Raw genomic sequence first — 19,585 nt, 5'->3', positions numbered from 1 at the left:
AACTCAGAAGGAGAAGGGAAACAGAGAAAGAAAGTTTGATTGTGTGTGTGAGAGTGGTGAGAAGCAAAAGGATAAGGATAAAGGCTTGGTCATTGGTAGTGCCGTAGTGGTGCCGTAGTGGGGACTTGGGAGTTGGGAGAGATGGGAACTTGAGCTTCAGAATTTGCCTCTTGGGAAGGTAGAAGGCTGTTTCATGTTTGGACCACACTCTTGAGACAAAACTTGAATTGGGCTCCACACTCCACTTTTGACTGACTCTGTGGCGACTGTGAGTAATGAGTATTGGTTAACTTGCTTTATGTTTATAAATATATTTGGTTCTTAGAGACACGAGATACTTGAATAATTAAGGCATCAAATTTGTTTGTTTATTTGTTTATTTTTTATTTTTTGCTACTCTCCTGAGTTCTGACCACATGATAGCTTTGCTTACTTTTATTAATTTACATTTGGCCCATAAAAACGACAAGACTCAAGAGATACTTTATATATTATTCACAGTAGTTAATTTGTTTTTAGTATATAAATTCAAGGATATGTTGTCATCAGTGGCGGAGCCAAGAATTCAGCATACCAGGGGTGTCAATAAAATAATAAAATATAATGATAAATTTTTTTTTTTTTTTTGTTCTCCTTATATATTATATTTTTATTATAATATGGTAAATACAATCAAAAGAAATTATATCACAATATATGTATCACAAAAAGCATATTTATGTGATTTCATAAATATATGCTAAATTCATATATCAATTACCATATAGGCACTAGTACAAAAGTAAAGGAAAATACAAAATACAAAGTGCCTAAAATTGCATTCTACGAAGTTTTAGAGAAACAAAATCTTCAAGTATCAAATCTAAATCGAAGCTTTTAGCAATTTCTCTTTCAATGTAGATAAGTAAACTATCTCCAAGAAACTCATCTTCCATTTTGTTACGAAGCCTTGTTTTAACAATTTTCATTGCTGAAAATGCTCGTTCGGTAGTTGCTGTAGACACCGGAAGAGTTAAAACAAGACGAACCAATCTATCAATAAGATAATATGTATCTGATTTTCCTGCCTCTATCAATCCTCGACATAATTCCGCAATGGAAGACAATTTTTGTAGTTTTGGATGATTAAGCATATCAACTTCAAAATGCTTCAACTGAAATCTCAAAATAATTTTTTCCTGCTCAGAAAAATCAAGAGAATAGTACTTCTCTGCAAGACTACATATATCATCAATATTAAATGATTTATAAGCATCATTTGGATCCAAAGCTGAACTAAGTGTCAAGAGTTTCATTGCCCTTTCACCAAATCTACAATCAAGCTCTTGCAACTGATAGTCTGTAGCAGCATTGAATACATCAAAATGATAATAATGTTCCACCGTAATGTGATCCCCTGGAAGACAACCTCGGCCTTTAACATAACGAGCACCCAAATCCGAAATGTCTATTTCAAATTTCTTAGAGAAAGAGACTACTTTCTCAAGAAAATTATCCCAATCTTCATTTCTCAATTTTTGGAAGAGTACTTTTGTATTACAAACTAATTGCATAGCATTCAAGATGTCTTGAGATTTTTGTTGCAAATGTTGACAAAGACAATCAGTGGTACCCATGATTTCCCTCATCAAATGTAAAATGAATATGAATCTGAATGATATAATCATTTCATAAGCAGCTTCAGCATCCCCACGTTGAGAGTAAGTGGATCCTTCTTTTATAATCTTCTCAAGCACTGAACAAGCAGGATTAAACAGCCTTAGTAGGCTACAAATAGAATAAAAATGAGAACCCCAACGAGAATCACCAGCTCGTTTCAAAGTGCCAATTTGGTGAGCTCCTTTTCAAGTTTCAAGTTCCTCAATAGCTATCAAATATGCGATATCTGCTTCTTGAGCATCTTGCAAATCGCGATGACGTTTACATGAAGAACTAACCACATTGATAATGAAATTCAAATTTGAGAAGAAATCATGAACAACCGTTACCTCTCGAGATGCAGCAACTAATGCTAATTGTAATCGATGTGCAAAACAATGAACATAGTATGCACAAGAACATTCATTAAGAAATAATGCTTGCAATCCTTTCCATTCACCACACATATTGCTAGCACCATCATACCCTTGTCCACGAATACTTTGAATATCAAGACAATTTTGAGAAAGAACATCAAATATTTTGTCATTTAAAGTCAATGCCGATGTATCTTTAACTTGGACAATATCAAAGAAGTGTTCTTGTATAAAACCATCTTTGTTAACAAATCTCAAAACAATAGCCATTTGTTCTCTCTTAGACTCATCTCGTGCCTCATCAACAATAATGCAAAATTTTGAATCACCAATTTCTTCACGAATTGCATCTCGCACACTTTTTGCCAATACATGTAAAATATCTTTTTGGACTTGAGGTGAAGTATATTTTACATTTTGTGGAGCATTTTCTAAAACAACCTTATCAACATCGTCGTTGAAATTGGACACAAGTTTTATCAACTCAAGAAAATCGCCACAATTTTTAGAATCGGGACCTTCATCGTGACCTCTATAAGGACATTCTTGATTTGCTAAATACCGAATAGATTTGATTGAAGTCTTCAATCGCAATCGATTGTTCAATTTTTCTTCCGAAGTTTGCTTATCTATCACCTTATCAATATGTTGAGATTGATTCTTCAAATTGTCACAATACTTAACAGCATTATTATGAGGTGAACATGGCCAATTTCCCATGTGGACCAAAAAAGAACAATATGTGCCATCATTAACTTTCTTCCAATTGCGAAATCCTTCAATAGTAAATGCACTACCTCCAAACCGCCCCGTTGGCTTTTTAGCAGAAAGAAAGCAGGGTAAACAATAAGCAGCATCTTTGTTCTCAGAATATTCTAACCAATCAAACATCTTATACCAAGATGATTGAAATCTTCGGCGGTTTTTTTTCAGTTCCCGAAAATGGATATCCAGAACTACTAGAAGGAATGAACCTATTCGGACCGACTTTAAGATAAGCACATCTAATTTCATCCTGTTGATTAACAGGATATTCTCATATTTGAGGACGTAACCCGGGATCATGTTGTAGAGTAGAAATGTCAAATGACTCAACTACTTGAGATTTAATTCTTGGCATCTTAGAAGGGTGTTGCTCAGGAGCTAAAGTTTGAGGATTGGATGACGATGAAGACGTTCTAGTATTTGAATCAGCATCTTTTTTCTTAAAAAATGCATCAATTGTTTTTGGCTTGCTCATAATGTAATCTAAGAATTTTCAGAAACCTGAAAAATTATTTATCTATTAGTTTTAATTCTCATACTAAACAATTCATGTCTAATGAAACATACTCTAAGTCTCTAATGATATTATAATAAAATTATTAGCATATTCCGATAGCTATTAGCCTAAAATGAATTTATAAAAAGAACAAACCTGAGATTGGCAATAATCTTCTGAAACTCGTTGATGCTTGACAAAATCCCAAAATATATAAAACACACCTAACAAAAAAAAAATAACAATATTGTTTTTATTAGAATAAGATAAACAAAATGATAAAAATAAGAGATATATCACAATTAAAAAGCTCCATAAATTTCAGTCAATAATATTAGAGTTTGCAAATTGCCCAATTAAAGATACCTAATCACCTTCCCCATAGGAATGTCTGAGAGTGGAGAGATGTTGAAAGGTTCATACCCTTAAAGAATGGTTCTGCTTACTTTTGATCGCATGTAGAATGGTATGCTTGAAGCCAAAAAAAAAGAGTGGAAAAAGAATAAAAGATAGAAAAAAAAACAACAATTATTCTGTCATCCCCCATTTTTTTCCTAATAGGACAAAAAATAGACGTGAGACTTATACTAATGTTCTGGGTGTTTTTGTGGGCTCTGCTTGTTCTTTGTTGCCTAAATCGTTTTGGATGATATCAGTTGAGGCTATGGATTATTGGTCTTGTTGTATGCAGGTCATGACAACATATCCCTGAATTTATATACTAAAAAAAAATTAACTACTGTGAATAATATACAAAGTATCTCTTGAGTCTTGTCGTTTTTATGGGCCAAATGTAAATTAATAAAAGTAAGCAAAGCTATCATGTGGTCAGAACTCAGGAGAGTAGCAAAAAATAAAAAATAAACAAACAAATTTGATGCCTTAATTATTCAAGTATCTCGTGTCTCTAAGAACCAAATATATTTATAAACATAAAGCAAGTTAACCAATACTCATTACTCACAGTCGTCACAGAGTCAGTCAAAAGTGGAGTGTGGAGCCCAATTCAAGTATTGTCTAAAGAGTGTGGTCCAAACATGAAACAGCCTTCTGCCTTCCCAAGTGGCAAATTCTGAAGCTCAAGTTCCCATCTTTCCCAACTCCCAAGTCCCCACTACGGCACCACTACGGCACTACCAATGAGGCAATGACCAAGCCTTTATCCTTATCCCTTTGCTTCTCACCACTCTCACACACACACAATCAAACTTTCTTTCTCTCTGTTTCCCTTCTCCTTCTGAGTTCTAAACTACCAAAAACCAAATCACCATGTTAGACAAATCACAAATGGGTTAAACCAACAAAACCCATAAACCAAAATCAAACAAAGTTCATGAAAATCAATCAAAGAAAACAAAAAACGAAAATCAGTTTGATGGGTTATCACCGTGGGCGGCTGTGGCGTGAAAATGTCGGTGGTGCACTGGTGCGGCTAAGCAATTCAAGGTCAATGGCCCGATGGGCAGTGGCGTGCTGCACAGTCCACGCTTGAGCAGCACTGCAATAGGACAAATTCAAGTTGGAGTCTGGAAGAGCCGAAGAGGGGTTTGAGATTTAGGGTAAGATTTTTTTTTCTTCTTTTTTTAAGTGTATAAGTGTTTAGTGTCGGTGCTGCTCAGCCTGCTGTTGAGACTTGAGATTTATTTATTTATTTATTTATTATTATTTTTTATTTTTTAGCGTCGGTGCTGCTGAGCCTACTGTTGAGACTTGAGATTTTTATTTTTTTTTATTTTTTTTTATTTTTTTAAGGTGGTAAAAATATTTTGGAGGAGTATTGAAATTTTTTACCAGGGGCTTTCTCCAACTTTTGGCTTAAAATTACTCCTTTTTTTTTTTCTTTTTTTTTTTTTACCGGGGGCGCCGCCCCTGGGTCGCCCCCCTGTCCCTCTGCCACTGGTTTAATCTGTTACGTTGTTGTTGGTGGCAATATAAGTACTAATGTACGATGTAGTTTACTTTAATAAATGAATGAATAAAACATTTTTATAAAACGTCAGTGCAACATCATGCAAGCCCTGATAAGTGACGTGAAGCTCCCATGAAAGCCTGCTTAATTACGTATTGTTGGGTTAAGTTGATTCAATTACTGTAACATGCAGTATTTCTTTTTGAGAAGAAAACGTGGCTCAAAACTACCTGACTAACTTTTAAAGAATCAATAATGTCGTTAATTTCTTTTTCCCAACACATTCTAACTTATATATACAATTGTTGTCAAGAATAAATACAAAGTTATCAGCTATCAGCCTATCACCCCCCAACTGCGCGCATGTTGTAGCGATAAGGTCTTGGTGACAAGTGTCAACACCTTATCTTGTCGTTGAAACAATCGTTTAGGTGCTTAGGTTATAGTGAGTAGTGACAAACAAAAGTGACGACCTTTCTTGACGATGCAACAGTAACAATTTTGACATCGCTAACAATCTTTTTGTCGTTGCTAATGACCAATTTTCTTATAGCATTTTATAAGTTAATTAAAGCCTTCTCATAGATTGGATATATACTTCCTTTTAATCTAATTAGGGTATTTGGAAGAAATAGTTTTTGGATCTAATTAGTTATAAATTCTTGCATTGATGGACTTTTTGGGAGATTCCGACAAGCAAACAGATAATGTCTTCGAATGATCGTCAATTTCTTCACAAGCAAACAGATAATGTCTTCGAATCATCGTCAAAAACAAATGATCACGACAAAAGTGCCAGCTGATCACATGCAGGAACAGTTAAAACAGCCAAAAGTTTCAATGATTCAGCCAAAATTATCTGTGCTCGTGGTAGTGTTTGCTACCACTATTCTATAAGAGTAATGTTAATTTCACTTTTTTACACTTATTTTTTTTTTTATGCTAGTAGGTAGTTTTTAAAATTACTATTGGATTAAAATTTAATAAAGATTAATCTCATATTCAATGGTGGTTTTAAAAGCCATCTATGAATGTGAAAACATTAATTGTATAAAAAAATGAAGAGTAACCATATATAGCATTATTCATTCTACATTAATCTAAATGTGTCACACACGGTCAAGCTTCTGTTATGAGTCATTCTGAGCCCCTGTGAGCTTCTATACCAATGAAAGAAAACATAGAAACATATATACGTTTAGGACCTTTTTAATGATCGTTTCTTTCGCATTGGTTTCCATTGTCACCAAGTGTGCATATTCAAAACCATTTCTACTCGTGGTGGTGTTTGATAAAAAATAACTATTTTTTTTTTTTTTTAATTTTTTGAAAAATAGCAATAAAAATTAATTGAGGGGTAGCGGTCAATCAATAACACCTCCTTAAGGGTAGGGGTAGCGTGGGCCCAAAAGGTCACTTGGCTGAAATTTGACTGAGGGTTGCCCGCGAGCCAGCCCCAATCAAATCTAGGGTGGCCCAAGGGGTGGCTTAATTAGGGCCACCCTAGATTTGGCGTTCATTATTATATCGTTGGCCAATTCGTCATTTCCAAGTCTCAATGGTTCAAAAAATGGGAGAGCAAGCGTGTTTAGAGGAGTTGCGCCCTCCCTCTCGAGGGTGTGGTAATCAGGGCCGGCTCAACATATTTTGGGGCCTTAGGCAAAACTTTGAAATTTGGCCTAATTTTTTTTTTTTTGTAAGTAACAATTTTTTTTTTAATTCAATTTTTTTCTTTTTTAAAGTAACATATATATATATATATATATATATATATATAGCAATAGATTTAGATACATCAATAACATTTGGATTATTTTTAAAATTTATAGTGAGCTTATTAATTGGGGTCTTATTAAATTGAGGCATTAAATTTGGATAAAAAAAATTTTTAGGCCCTATTAAATAACATTTGGGCCTTCAATTTTTTTTTTGGTCAAAAATAATTTTTTTTTTTTTTTAAATTTTTTTTAACTCAAAAAAAATTTTTTAGGCCTTATTAAATTGGGGGTCCTAGGCAAGGGCCTAACTCGCCTAGGGCCTGAGCCGGCCCTGGCGGTAATGTCAAATATTTGGCACCATCCAACGTTTTTCTAAAATGGACTCCTCCACATCATCATTTCCCTGCTCCGAAAAATTCAAGCAATATGTATATATAAGTGTTTTAGAACTGGATTTTTCAGCTCTTGTTATGGAATATGCTGAGACTTGAGCCTATATATATATATAGACAAATATATATAAAAGAGGAAGAGGGGGGTTGAACCGGAGAAGGGACATCGTGTAACGTTTGAGTGAACTTTCTCCGTACGTCTTGGCAGGCGCTCCGCCACATCCACGACTGTAATATACAAGCGAAAGCACTGCTGCATGCATGTTATTCTATATATAACATGTAGAGCTCCTGCGCTTATACACCATGAGCATATACCCCATGGTGTATATACTCAAGTCGTCATAGTGTATAAGCGCAGGAGCTCTACAATGAAGCAAGCGTCAAGGAGCATCAAGATGTACTTCACTGCTCGCGATTCGCTTTTGAAGGCGACTGAGAAACCTAATTTTTTGTTTTTCAAAGGCTTTGAGACTGCTGGGTTGATAATTATGATGAAATGGACCAATGCTTACAATCTTTGGGGAGTAAGCTCCCTTGTCAACTTCACGTACATGTGGCGGAACCCTGAATATATATCGGCCATCCTCTGCCGATAAGCGGCTCTTGCGTAGCAAACCCGTTGATTGGGGCCGTAGTTTCTCTGCTCCTTTGAGTTGCTGAGGGGTACTCTCATGGACTATCACACTTGAACTGCCATTATGAAGCAAAACCTCTTGATCGATCACCTGAAGGCTGATCATCTAGTGCGATGTAATCTGAGTCTGACACTTTTTCATCCATGTCTCCCAAAAGACTTTCTCCTCCCCTATCTTCTTTATATATATTTTGTTTTTTTCTCATTCCTCATTGGTAGAGAGCTGTAAGGAATATTAAACGCCATTTATGAAGATCCTCTTCTCAGAGAGTATCTTCAAAGAATATGAGGGAGTATTTTTTCCAATTCACATTTATTTCTTGCATGCAATTAATGAGTAACCATGTGCTGTCTTTTGTGTCTTCGTACATTAGTGAAAAGGATAAAAATGGGATTGAATTAGTGAAAATTGAACAAATTGTACCGTTTTATCTTAAGTTATTAGTAACTAAATTAGATTGTGGAGTAAAAATTAAGTTATTAAATTTATTTTTTCTTATCTACAATTGGTAATTTAACATGGTATTAGAGTTAAAGGTTTTGAGATCGAAGCTTGACTCCATCAAATTATCAATTTAAATTAAATATTTTACGTGTTGGACCTCACTTATTAAAAAATAATAATTAAATAATTAAATTTACCTCGATAATTTAACAAGAGGATGTTGTGTTGTTGAAAATTTCAATATTATGGTAAATAGATCATCATCATGGTAAATAGTTTTGCTTCATCATCAAAGAACCAGCCGTGGCATCTTTATCCTTGTTTTGCTCTTTATTTTATTTTATCTTATTTCTACAGTTTCCATGCTTTCGAGGAGGGTGAAGTAGGAAGAAGATTCTCTTCAGTTGAATTCAACGAGAGATCAAGAGCAGATCTCTTCTTAATGAAAGGCAATTTGTCAAAAAAAAAAAAAAATTATAAAATAATAATTTTATCCTTCTAAATAAAGGAACTAATTTCTCTCTAGTTGAATTCAACTTGAGAGAATCCATTTCTGAAGTAACAAGCTCTTTACCATAAAAGAGATTATTGCCCTTGTAGCTAGATAAACAATTAAAATATGTTTGGCCATTAATGTATGATTGTGATTCCCTATAATCAATGATCTTACATTTGAAGGAAAGGGCAGACTGAAATAAATTAAAGTAAAATATTGCATGGTATGAAGTGAATTCATGAGGTTCATTACATTTTGTTTTCTAGTGGTAAATAAGATGTTTCACGTATATATGTTAGTGAACATGCGCATGTGCATGCACGTATCAGACAGTCAACAAGAATCAGCTGCCTGTCATCTTTTTTCTACCTCAGATCGGACCAATGGACGACATTGTGAGGAAGAACAAAGGAGTGGACTTAAGAAGCGGATTGGAACGGTAATAGATTTGATAGATATAAGAAAAAAGAGAAAGTATTTTATATAAAAAAATGAAAAAATTTATTTTGTAGTAATTTTTTTATTTGAATAGTAATAAAAAGTTAGTGATATGATATAAAAAGTAAAAATATTTTAATTAATTTTGAAAACAAGATTTTGAAATTTTGAGTTCGATCCAGTATGTACACTCCTTTACCAACACATCTAAAGAATCCGTCATAGAGGGAAGAACATGATCAAACCCCTACAGAAATGTCTGGACCCATATCACATTTTGAGGTCTCGGACATAGTGAAAAATAAATACATAAATAACTATATAGTAAATAAGAATAGGAAATAGGAAATAAAAAACTTCACTAATAATTAATATAAAAAAATAAAAATAAAAATAAAAAATCTTTTTTTTTTTTTTCGATTATATATGTATGCATACATCATATGTACATGTGCTGGAACCCTGAATATCGACCATATCGCCATCGACGTCTCCCAACTTCGCACTTTTTCAGTTCTTATATATATATATATATATATATATATATATATATATAGAAGAGACAAAAAACTGTAATAGAAGTCGGTTCTAAATAATTATCATGTAAGAATTTAATGTCTCACATGCATGATATGGCACATATGAGTATTTATTAGACTTCTTAAGTTATGAGATTATTTAATTATAATCCTTAATAAATTGTTGGTTAATTAATTAAGAGAAGTGATTTCTTATTAAATTAACTCTTACTTTGATGGGAAGTTAAGTTATAAAGGAATAAAGAAAACTGGTCATCTCTCTGGCTGATAAATGTACGCAATTTTCATCATTTTCGTGTACCTTAAGTGGGTCAAGCGAGAGAAACCGATTTCTAGTGTTTATATTTTCAAAGAAGAATTAAAATAAGCAATAAATTTTGGTATGTTTATTTTTATTAATTTATTTTGAAATTCATGATAGTTAACATCTTTAACTATCAGAATATAATCAAAGATATAAAAGTTTGTAAGAAATTTCCGTTACTTGAATTGATTATTAATTGAAAACTAAGTAGCATTCAGGTGGGCTGGGCATCGTTGTTAGGGCCAGTCCAAGAAAACGTTTTGCAAAACAAGCCCATAACAGAAATGCATATAGCGAGCCAAAAGTCCAAGTTTGCGTGGGTTTTTGGATTTTTGAAAGCAAATTCAAGTTACATGGCTTCTAAACAAGGTTGAAACACTTACAAAATACTCAAAATTACTTTAACTTTTATGTTACATCGTAATACTTAAAAGGCAAATGAGTAGCTATTAGGATTGAAAACCACACTTATATGAGCTGACTTACTAATCGTGTCCACATCTATACTTTGCCGAATCCACCAATAACCGCACATATGCGAGCGGTATTTTGTACGTGCTAACCGCTTGTGACACATAAACTATGAACTTAATTTACATGGCCTTTTTTTTAAAAAAAAAGGGTCTTTTATGAGCTTTTATGTATGGGTTTATTTCAATTTTTGAACTAAATACACTTGTAAATTGTAGGGTTTTACTCTCTCCAAACTGCTATCTCATTGTCAATGTCCCTCCAAATTACCAATTGTGTCAATGCTCCCTCTATACTATCAAGAAAATGTCAATATCCTCCCTCCCGCCAACAAAAAGACAAATGACCTTAAAAAAAATTTAAATAGGACAAAAATATTCTTATGATTTCAATTTTTTTTTTTTTTTTTTGAAAAATATAAAACTAAGGGGGTGGGCTAAATAAGGGTGGCTAAGCCACCTCCAAATGACCATAGGGTGACTGAATGATCACTCATATCCATTTGGAAACCACCCCCTTGATTTTTGCTTTTAAAAAATGAGAAGGTAGCCGAACATTTGACAGTGGTGAGTCCCTCGACTGGAGAGGGGATTTGAGGTTGATGCAACCATTCCTATGGTTCTACTAGGGTGGCTGGGTCACCTATAGTATATTTTGCCATTTTCATTTTTTCTTTTTAAAATTTAGGTTTACAAAAAAGAAAAGAAAAGAAAGTTCTTTTGGAAAAATCATTCAATTTTTAAAGGAATAGCTATTTATCCTTTTTTTTTTAGATGGATGATTATCCATTTCATAAGAAAATAGCTATTTCTAAGAATGATGTACAATTAAATAAATGAATAATTATTTAATAGGAATAGCCATTCGATCTTATGGGTCTATTCTGCATGGGCATTCACTAGATAGATCCATTCGCTAGAAATCACGCCTCATAAAACGGATATAAAAGGAACGTGACTTGCTCGAATAATAATAATAATAATAATAGTAATAAAAAATAAATGAAGGATAAAACACATTAATAGATAGAATCATAGAACCCATCAGCTCAACAGAAATGCAATGGACATGTTGTTTTATCGTTTGGCATCGTTGAGTCTGAGCCACTTGTTCAAAGCCTTCCCACTTTCTCTCGCTCTTTCAAATCCTCCATTGCACCCAAAACCAAAATTCTCTGAGCAACGATGTTACCCACCGCGACACTCTCTTCTCTTCACTCCACCAATGTGTATCCCACTCCCTCTCTCTCTCCTCTCTCCACTCCCTCTCTTCCTTCTTCTTCTTCTTCCTCCTCTTTTTCTCTTCCGCCATCTTCTCCTACCGAGCGTCGTCGTCTCCGCTCGTTCTGCGTCTTCGGTGACACCCATTTGAGAATTAACCCAATACCCAGAGTTGGTTTTTGTTTTCCTTAAGCCAACATTGAGAGTCTGTTTCCATGGTTTCTATTCCCACACGTTTTCTGGTCTCATATAATGTGTTTCTTTTGGTAGGGATTGAAGGTGAATTGTTCAGTGAGCAGCGAGCCTTTGAAGGTGATGATATCGGGTGCGCCGGCGTCGGGGAAAGGGACTCAGTGTGAGTTGATTGTCCAGAAGGTAAGCGTATATATGATTCGTAATCATACTGCAAACATGTTGTACTGACTATTAGAGCTTGCCCTGTATTTGCAGCTACTATAAGCAATAAGATCAAGTTCGTTGTTGCCTGTTGGCCTTTTTGTTTAAGTTCAAATGACTAATTGTGAGCAATGCATCAACTTGAGAAACTCTTCAATCTTTAAAATTATCCTCATTTCTCTACAATGAATTAACAACTTGAGATTGTGAAATTGGTTACAATAGTGGGTGTGTGAACTTTATTTTATATATCAGCTAGGGAGGAGGAGGTTTGCATATATGATGAGAAGTTGACAATTATAGATGGTAATCAATGAATCCCTTTTCTTCAACACTCTGGATGTTGGGTACCTGTAGATTGACATAAAGCCAGCAGAAGAAATGTATAGCTGACTAAAACTTCTTGATGAAAAAAAGCTGTGTAATTGGTGTTCTCAGGGAAGAAGAAATGGGAACATTTTACTGAATACATGCAGGGGTTTTCAATGCCCTTAAATTTCCGTAGGAACAACAACAGCAATTGATAACATAACATCGAAGGGCTAGATTCCATTGGATACCGGCAGGCAATAAGAGTGGCAATTTTGTGTTCTCCATTCAGTCCGGTAAAGATGAATTATAGCTAATCTTGGAAAACATAGGCAAATTACAAACAAGTTCTTTTGAGATGGAAAGCTTCTTTTACCTGTTGCGTTTATATAGAAGAAGTACTCATGTTGCGTTACCTTAAAGTTCATCTTGGTCTTCAGTATCTGAATATAATCATTTGTTATGCTTATATTCATCCATATCTCCGTTTTCTTGGTTCTTCAGTTTGGATTGGTGCACATATCAACTGGGGATATTTTAAGATCTGAAGTATCTTCTGGAACAGAAATTGGAAATAAAGCAAAAGAATTCATGAATGCTGGCCGTCTAGTTCCAGATGAAATCGTGACAGCTGTATTGAAATTTTCTAACTCACATATGTGTTTTGCTTTTTCCTTCTCATATAGTCTAGAATACTAATGGTTTGCTTTGTAGATGGTTACATCACGATTATCACGTGAAGATGCAAAAGAAAGAGGGTGGCTTCTAGATGGGTACCCAAGGAGCTTTTCCCAGGCACAAAGTCTGGAAAAACTGAAAATTAGACCAGATGTTTATATCGTGTTAGATGTATGTGAATCACATGTTTATCCTATCTTTTCTTATATATTGGTCATTGTCTATTTGTTTTCCTTCCTTCCATTCAACTTGTTTAACCTACTTAGCTCAAATCTGCTATATTGACGATCATAGACTTCTGCATAAGAGCTAAACTTTCATATTATCCTAAAAGCTTGACAGTTTCCAGAGAAGAACTTGCCAGACATACTCATTTATAAAGTAGTTTGTTTTGGTAATTTTCTACTAGACTTTTATTTGATGGAAGCATTATGGTGCTGTTTTTTTTTTTTTTTATATGCATATAATTCCACCGATATACTTATCAAAAACAGACTTCTATATTTGATAGCAGATGTTTAAAAGCTATGGGATATCACTAGAGAAAAAGTGCTTGTTCTGTGTCTGTTTTTTAAGGATCAACTCAACTGTGCCTCTACACTTAATATATGGTGTGTTTATCATCTTTAATATTTGACTCAAATTTTCATGGCATCTCTTACAATCTTTGGTAAAGTCATTTTAGTCATTCAGTACATAAAAATTTACTTATCAAAGTGATCTTTCACATAGATGTGTTTTTAATACCCAGGTTCCTGATGAAATTCTAATCGAAAGATGCATTGGTAGAAGGCTAGATCCTGTAACGGGGAAGATTTATCATCTAAAAAGTTTTCCTCCAGAGAGTGAGGAAATTAAAGCCAGACTTGTTATTCGCCCTGATGATACTGAGGAAAAAGTGCGGTTGCAATCTTACATTTTTATCTCTTTTACTCTGTCACCTGTACACTGTCTTTCCTTTTAAACGATTGCATCTAATCCGTGACTTTGGGTATGACTCACATTAGGTCTCATAAGTGTACTGCTTGTCTTTTTAATCTGATGTACTATGAGCTCATTTGCCTAACTTGTGTTTTCTTTGTGTTTTAGGTGAAGTCACGTCTAGAAATATACAAGAAAAATGCAGAAGCAATCTCATCCTCGTACTTGAACATAATGAATAAGGTGTCCACAGATTGATAATATTTTATCAGTTTTTTGCCCCTATCTATATGAATTTATATCTGATATGTGGCATTGTCTCTTGCAATGACAGTTAAATGGAAACCGTCCAAAAGAAGAAGTTTTCAGAGAAATAGAATCTTTGCTTTTGCAAGTGCGTAAAGATACAGTAAAGACAACAAAATCAGGCAAGTATTTTCAGGATTTGAAGTGTTAGCTAAGTGTACACTAGATTAATCTTTAATGAAATTTTTTTCTAATTATTGTTTCAAGATATTATTTTCAGATTCTATATGGTTAGTTCTTCCATTATTGGTTGTCTTTTGGGAGACATTATCTATTTTAGCTGGTTCTGTTCTTTTTCTGTTTACTTAATTTGGTACTTGAGTCAGCCGTTAAGCTTTGTGATAAATTAATTTTATTTTAAGTAGTTTAAGTTGGCTATATGTATTCCTTTAACTAGCACTGTTGGGCGCTCCACTGTTGGGCACTCAGTTCTTTTTCCTGGAATTAGGGTTCCTTTAGGCTCCGTTTTGATTTGGAAACTACAAGATGGAAGAAAGTGAAGCCACTTATTTCTTAAGAAATTAACTGCTTTTGGAAGAATTTATAAAACCAGCATGATGTTCTAACAGTCATATTAAATTGAAGTTCCGATGATATTTTCAGCAATTAATGATAAATATTAAATTTGACTTGGGCTATGAACATAATAAAGTTAATTATTTTTAATCTTGTACCAGTAATTAGCTTAAGGTTCTTTGGTTTGTCAACCTCCATCTCTTTCATTCTTTGTACCAGGGAATGCAGTACTTGAAAGTAACTACCGGAAGAATCAGGCTTCTGCAATCCAGGTATGGTTTGTCAAATATAAGACTTATTTGATGAGTGTTTTCTGTATTTAAAGTTTCACTTTCTCATAAAGCTTTCATTAAATAATCTGTGTTGTATTTCTTTTCTTATTTTACTTCAGCTTTTTACAGGATAGCTGGAAAGGAATTCCTACTAGATTGAATAATATTCCTCACTCAAGGGAAATTAGGAAATATTTCTATACTGATGTGCTAGAAGCAACAAAAAGAGCCATTTATGATGGAAGAACTCGACTAAAGGTTTGATATTGGTCTTTGTTTCTTTTTTGTTGGAGACTAATTTATTCTGATAGATCAATGATATCTATTTATCTGTCATCAACCAACCAATTTATATTTCTGTACTTTAGGTGTTGATTTCTATATAATTCATTCTCTTATGTTTTGTCTCTTAATCATATACAAATATCCATTTTGAAAATTGTGGTTTTATGAACTTCGATTTGCATTCTTGGTGGAAACTATAAGATATACCATGAATTTCAGCAAATAGACAGCATTTGCTTATCAACAGATATTTCCTTTATTTGTCTATTTATTTATTTTTTTCTTATTTAAGGATTTAGAGAATATATTTGTAATCACTTAAATCAGTCTGATCCATATGATAAATTTATTTGGACATGGTTTTAAGGAAGGTCATGGGTATGAGGTGCCTCAAGTTCAGAGAAAAAATAAAAGGGTTTACAGGCCAGTCACCATGACACCACCTAAAATGTATGGGTAAAGATAAACAGCACGCGGCGTGCTGTGCAAAATATTTTTAAAAAAAAAAAAAAAAAAATTTTTTTTTTTGCACGGGCGTGCCACGCACGCCGTGTGCTGTGAATCAGTGCTCAAAATGTATACCTAACTACTAGGAGAAGGAGTAGAAGAGAGAGGGAGAGACAGAAGTTTGTTCTTGCCAGTGCAATTTGAAGTTGCACTATATATTTAATTTGTCCTGAGTAGCTTTACTGTTTGCAAATATGTCTCGCCCAAAATATCAGATTAATCTTCTTTACTTTTTCATGTAAAATTAACAGGTAGAGATTAACATTCCAGAGCTGAACCCAGAAATGGTAAGGACTTTTTCCTTAATTTACCAACTTTCTGTTTGGATTTAACAATATCTTATGATGCACAGGATGTTTATCGAATCGGCACCTTAATGGAACTTGTTCGAGTAATTGCTCTTTCATTTGCTGACGATGGAAAGCGTGTCAAGGTGCTGTTATCCTGGTTACCTCCTAATATAATTTGCAATGAATAATATCATAAAATGAGCATTGTGTTTATTCAGTTTTCTAAACCTTTCAGGTCTGTGTGCAAGGATCTATGGGGCAAGGTGCACAAGCTGGGATGCCATTGCAGCTTGCTGGTACTCGACAGATCTTAGAGTTTATGGATTGGGGTGATTATGGTGCATTGGAGACCTTTGTCAAGATTGGTTCTGTAGGTATAGAACTGAACAGAAAATCATGTGTCATTTATGACCACAGCGTCTGATTTTGTTCGTCATCTTTATGGAATTGCATCTGCAGATATTGGTATTCTAGAATCTTTGTTGTGTCCTTGAAAACAGTAATCAAAAAAAGCTAGTATAATAATGCTAAATAGCAAAGGTAAGATATTGATAGTCATGTTGGCTTGTTGATGGGACACCTTATCTCCATCTATTTACATGGCCACTTGACAATAAAATCCATTATTTTCTTAACTTCAAAATATGCTGAGAAAAAAGTTCTGTATCTTATTGCCATAGCCAACTTGCCAGTTCTATATCACTTTTTGGTTCATTCTTATTCACTAATAAAAATCAGGCACAGATACACATGCAACTTATATGCACAGATACACCTCGTGTCTTTAACTGTGCGTACAAGATTTTTTCATTTTAATAAAAAAAAGGATATAATGGTAGTCTTTTTTTTTTTGGCCGGGGCATCTTTCAATGGTGCTGCTCATGAAAACTGTATGATGGTTTCTTTTGTATGCACAACTATTTAGCTAACAAATTTTATCGGTCATATTCTAAAGGTTTTCATTTGCAATTGCAGGTGCCAAAGAGGTTGATGAGCAAGATGACATGTTTATCATAGTGGCTCCTCAGAATGCTGTTGGGAATTGTATTATTGATGTAAGGAGCCTGAGAGCAAATATTCTTCTAGTACTTATTGGAGATTGCATCTATATAATGTGCTTTAGTTTTACTATTCCGATTTAAGTAGCCTTCAGATTGAATACGCAGGATCTCAAAGCTATGACCGATGCTGCTGGGAACCGATCAGTTATTCTTGTCAATCCTAGGCTCAAGGTTCTGTTTTTTTATAACTTCGGCTGCTATCACTCGCATGGAATGATTATGTATTTTGTAACATATGATCACTCTGTCCTGAATTGGCCCATATAGGATTTTTCGGTAAATTTGAGAACAGCTTGTATATAAATTAAATTTTGAAAGTCTTGGCCTGAACTCCATGACTTGCAGGCTCAGCTATTTTCTTTTATTAGATATAGGATACCATCATACTTGACCAGTCTTACATAGATAGCACTTGTAGTGGTATTAAGCCATATGCCTGAACCAAGATCATCTTTTTTTAGCAGATCATACCTTCAAGTGCAACTTGAATAATATTCTTATCCATTCTTTTTTCTTCTTCTTGATTTGCTTCTGTAATACACTCAGAGAAAGACAGTTCTAATTTCCTGAAATCATATAGAGGATAATTAAATTGAACAGTTTGATCTATAGGGTTGCTTGCATTTAGATCAGGCATTCAGGTTCTGTAATATCTTCAGCTATGTAGGATCTTTTCTGGCTGCATATGGTTATGCTTTGTTGCTAGTCTCGGACCATCTTTTTCAATGAATTTTCTGCAGATATTTGTTTATCTGTCTAACTGATATATATGGATTTCCTCAAATTCAGGATTTACCTGGTTCCAGTGGTATCATGCAAGTAAGTACAACCCTGTGAGTTGACATACATACATAAATACAAACCCATCAACTTTATAACTTTTCCATTTCGCTTATAGACAATGGGTCGGGACAAGAGATTGGAGTATGCTGCCTCATTCGAAAATTGTTATTTCTTTCGGCTTCTCTATTATGCAGGAACCCAGTATCCAATTATGGGTGCTCTCAGGTATAGATATTGCCAGTTCAATACTTCTTACAAGTTAGCAAACTCTTGGTCATCCTTATTTTGTCTTATTTATAATTTATTTGTTGAGCATGATGGCTTGTTCTCAATTCCGAAAATGAAGTCAAGTCCTAGATTTACCATCAATTTCTATCCCGATTTTATTCAGATTACTTTTATGTGAAGTACTTTAATCACTACACAAACTCTCTATTGAAGAGATTAGATTAAACAATACTGTAAAGTAGTCTGACCTCATTGCTTCAGGATGTCTTTCCCATATCGTTATGAACTGTATAAGAGGGTGGATGGAGTATCTGGAAAGGAGAAGTATGCCATCTTGTCCACTTTTCCTGAAAGGCCAAACACTGATGAAATTAATGATGCCTTCGAAGGAAAACCAAGGTAACTCACTAACCCCCATATAATTGTTATTGTATATGAGAAAGTTTAGGATTATTTCTTTGGACTTTTGTTTTTCTCCTTGCTGTTAACTTTCAAAACCACTATCCTGATTGAACCAATTCATTTCATTAACAAATGCAGAAATGAAACTAAGAAAGCCTCAGGAATTTGGTAAGAAACATCCATGCATCTTCTTGATATTTCTAGTTGTTATCTGCTAATTTATCATTAATCCATCTTTTGCTTTTTGTAGGGGCTTCTTGAGTGGTATATTTTGAGTAGGAAGGTGATCATGTATATTAAGCTCCACATCATCTGATCCTCACAAAATCTGGTTGTATATCTGGTAGTGATGCTAAAATCTGGAGAATTGAAGATTCATCAAAAATGAGTATTTTGCAAAAATTCTTTGACATGTATGCTTGTTACCTTGAAAATGCAATTTCCAAAAGGAAATTTGCATAAAGTTGACGAGTTGTAAACTACCCAATCTATTAAACTGACAATATTTTAAAGATGCGTGTCCGTTTAATAGAGGAAATAGAGGAAAGTTATCCTAAATGCACTCAACTTAATAAATCTGGCCACCTCAGTCAAATTTACATTGGCATTACTTAATCAATTGTATGACTAATATGAGCTGCATCATTGCTTTTAGAGGCTTCAACTCCAATTGAAAAATAATAATAATGGTGAATAGGAATAAGAAAAGATGAGGTGTAGAAGCGATTTCAAGGAAGTGATGATGATCATGATGACGATGATAATGATAAGAGATTGGATTTAAAC

At 34.1% G+C, this 19,585-nt stretch overlaps 1 protein-coding gene across 2 annotated transcripts; it reads left to right on the top strand.

Annotated features, from left to right (window-relative positions):
* The first annotated feature begins 11,703 nt into the window (after nt 1-11,703).
* Nucleotides 11,704-19,315, top strand: LOC132185646 (adenylate kinase 5, chloroplastic). 2 transcript variants are annotated; one of them, XM_059599410.1, is made up of 19 exons: nt 11,704-12,016; nt 12,116-12,220; nt 13,055-13,183; nt 13,265-13,399; nt 13,980-14,126; nt 14,318-14,392; nt 14,484-14,577; nt 15,191-15,243; nt 15,373-15,501; nt 16,287-16,322; nt 16,388-16,468; nt 16,561-16,699; nt 17,301-17,380; nt 17,492-17,557; nt 18,176-18,205; nt 18,285-18,394; nt 18,659-18,796; nt 18,938-18,967; nt 19,050-19,315. In XM_059599410.1, the coding sequence occupies exons 1-19, from the start codon at nt 11,810-11,812 to the stop codon at nt 19,072-19,074; spliced, it is 1,809 nt and encodes a 602-aa protein (XP_059455393.1). In that variant the 5' UTR covers nt 11,704-11,809; the 3' UTR covers nt 19,075-19,315. The 2 variants fall into 2 exon arrangements, with proteins under 2 accessions (XP_059455393.1, XP_059455394.1); XM_059599411.1 differs by lacking the exons at nt 18,659-18,796; nt 18,938-18,967; nt 19,050-19,315 and having other exon boundaries at nt 17,479-17,557; nt 18,285-18,345.
* The last annotated feature ends 270 nt before the right edge of the window (nt 19,316-19,585 follow it).

The sequence above is a fragment of the Corylus avellana genome, chromosome ca6, assembly GCF_901000735.1.
Source record: "Corylus avellana chromosome ca6, CavTom2PMs-1.0".
NCBI lineage: Eukaryota > Viridiplantae > Streptophyta > Magnoliopsida > Fagales > Betulaceae > Corylus > Corylus avellana.
Note: the sequence above shows the minus strand (reverse complement) of the source record. Positions and strands in the feature narration are given on the sequence as shown.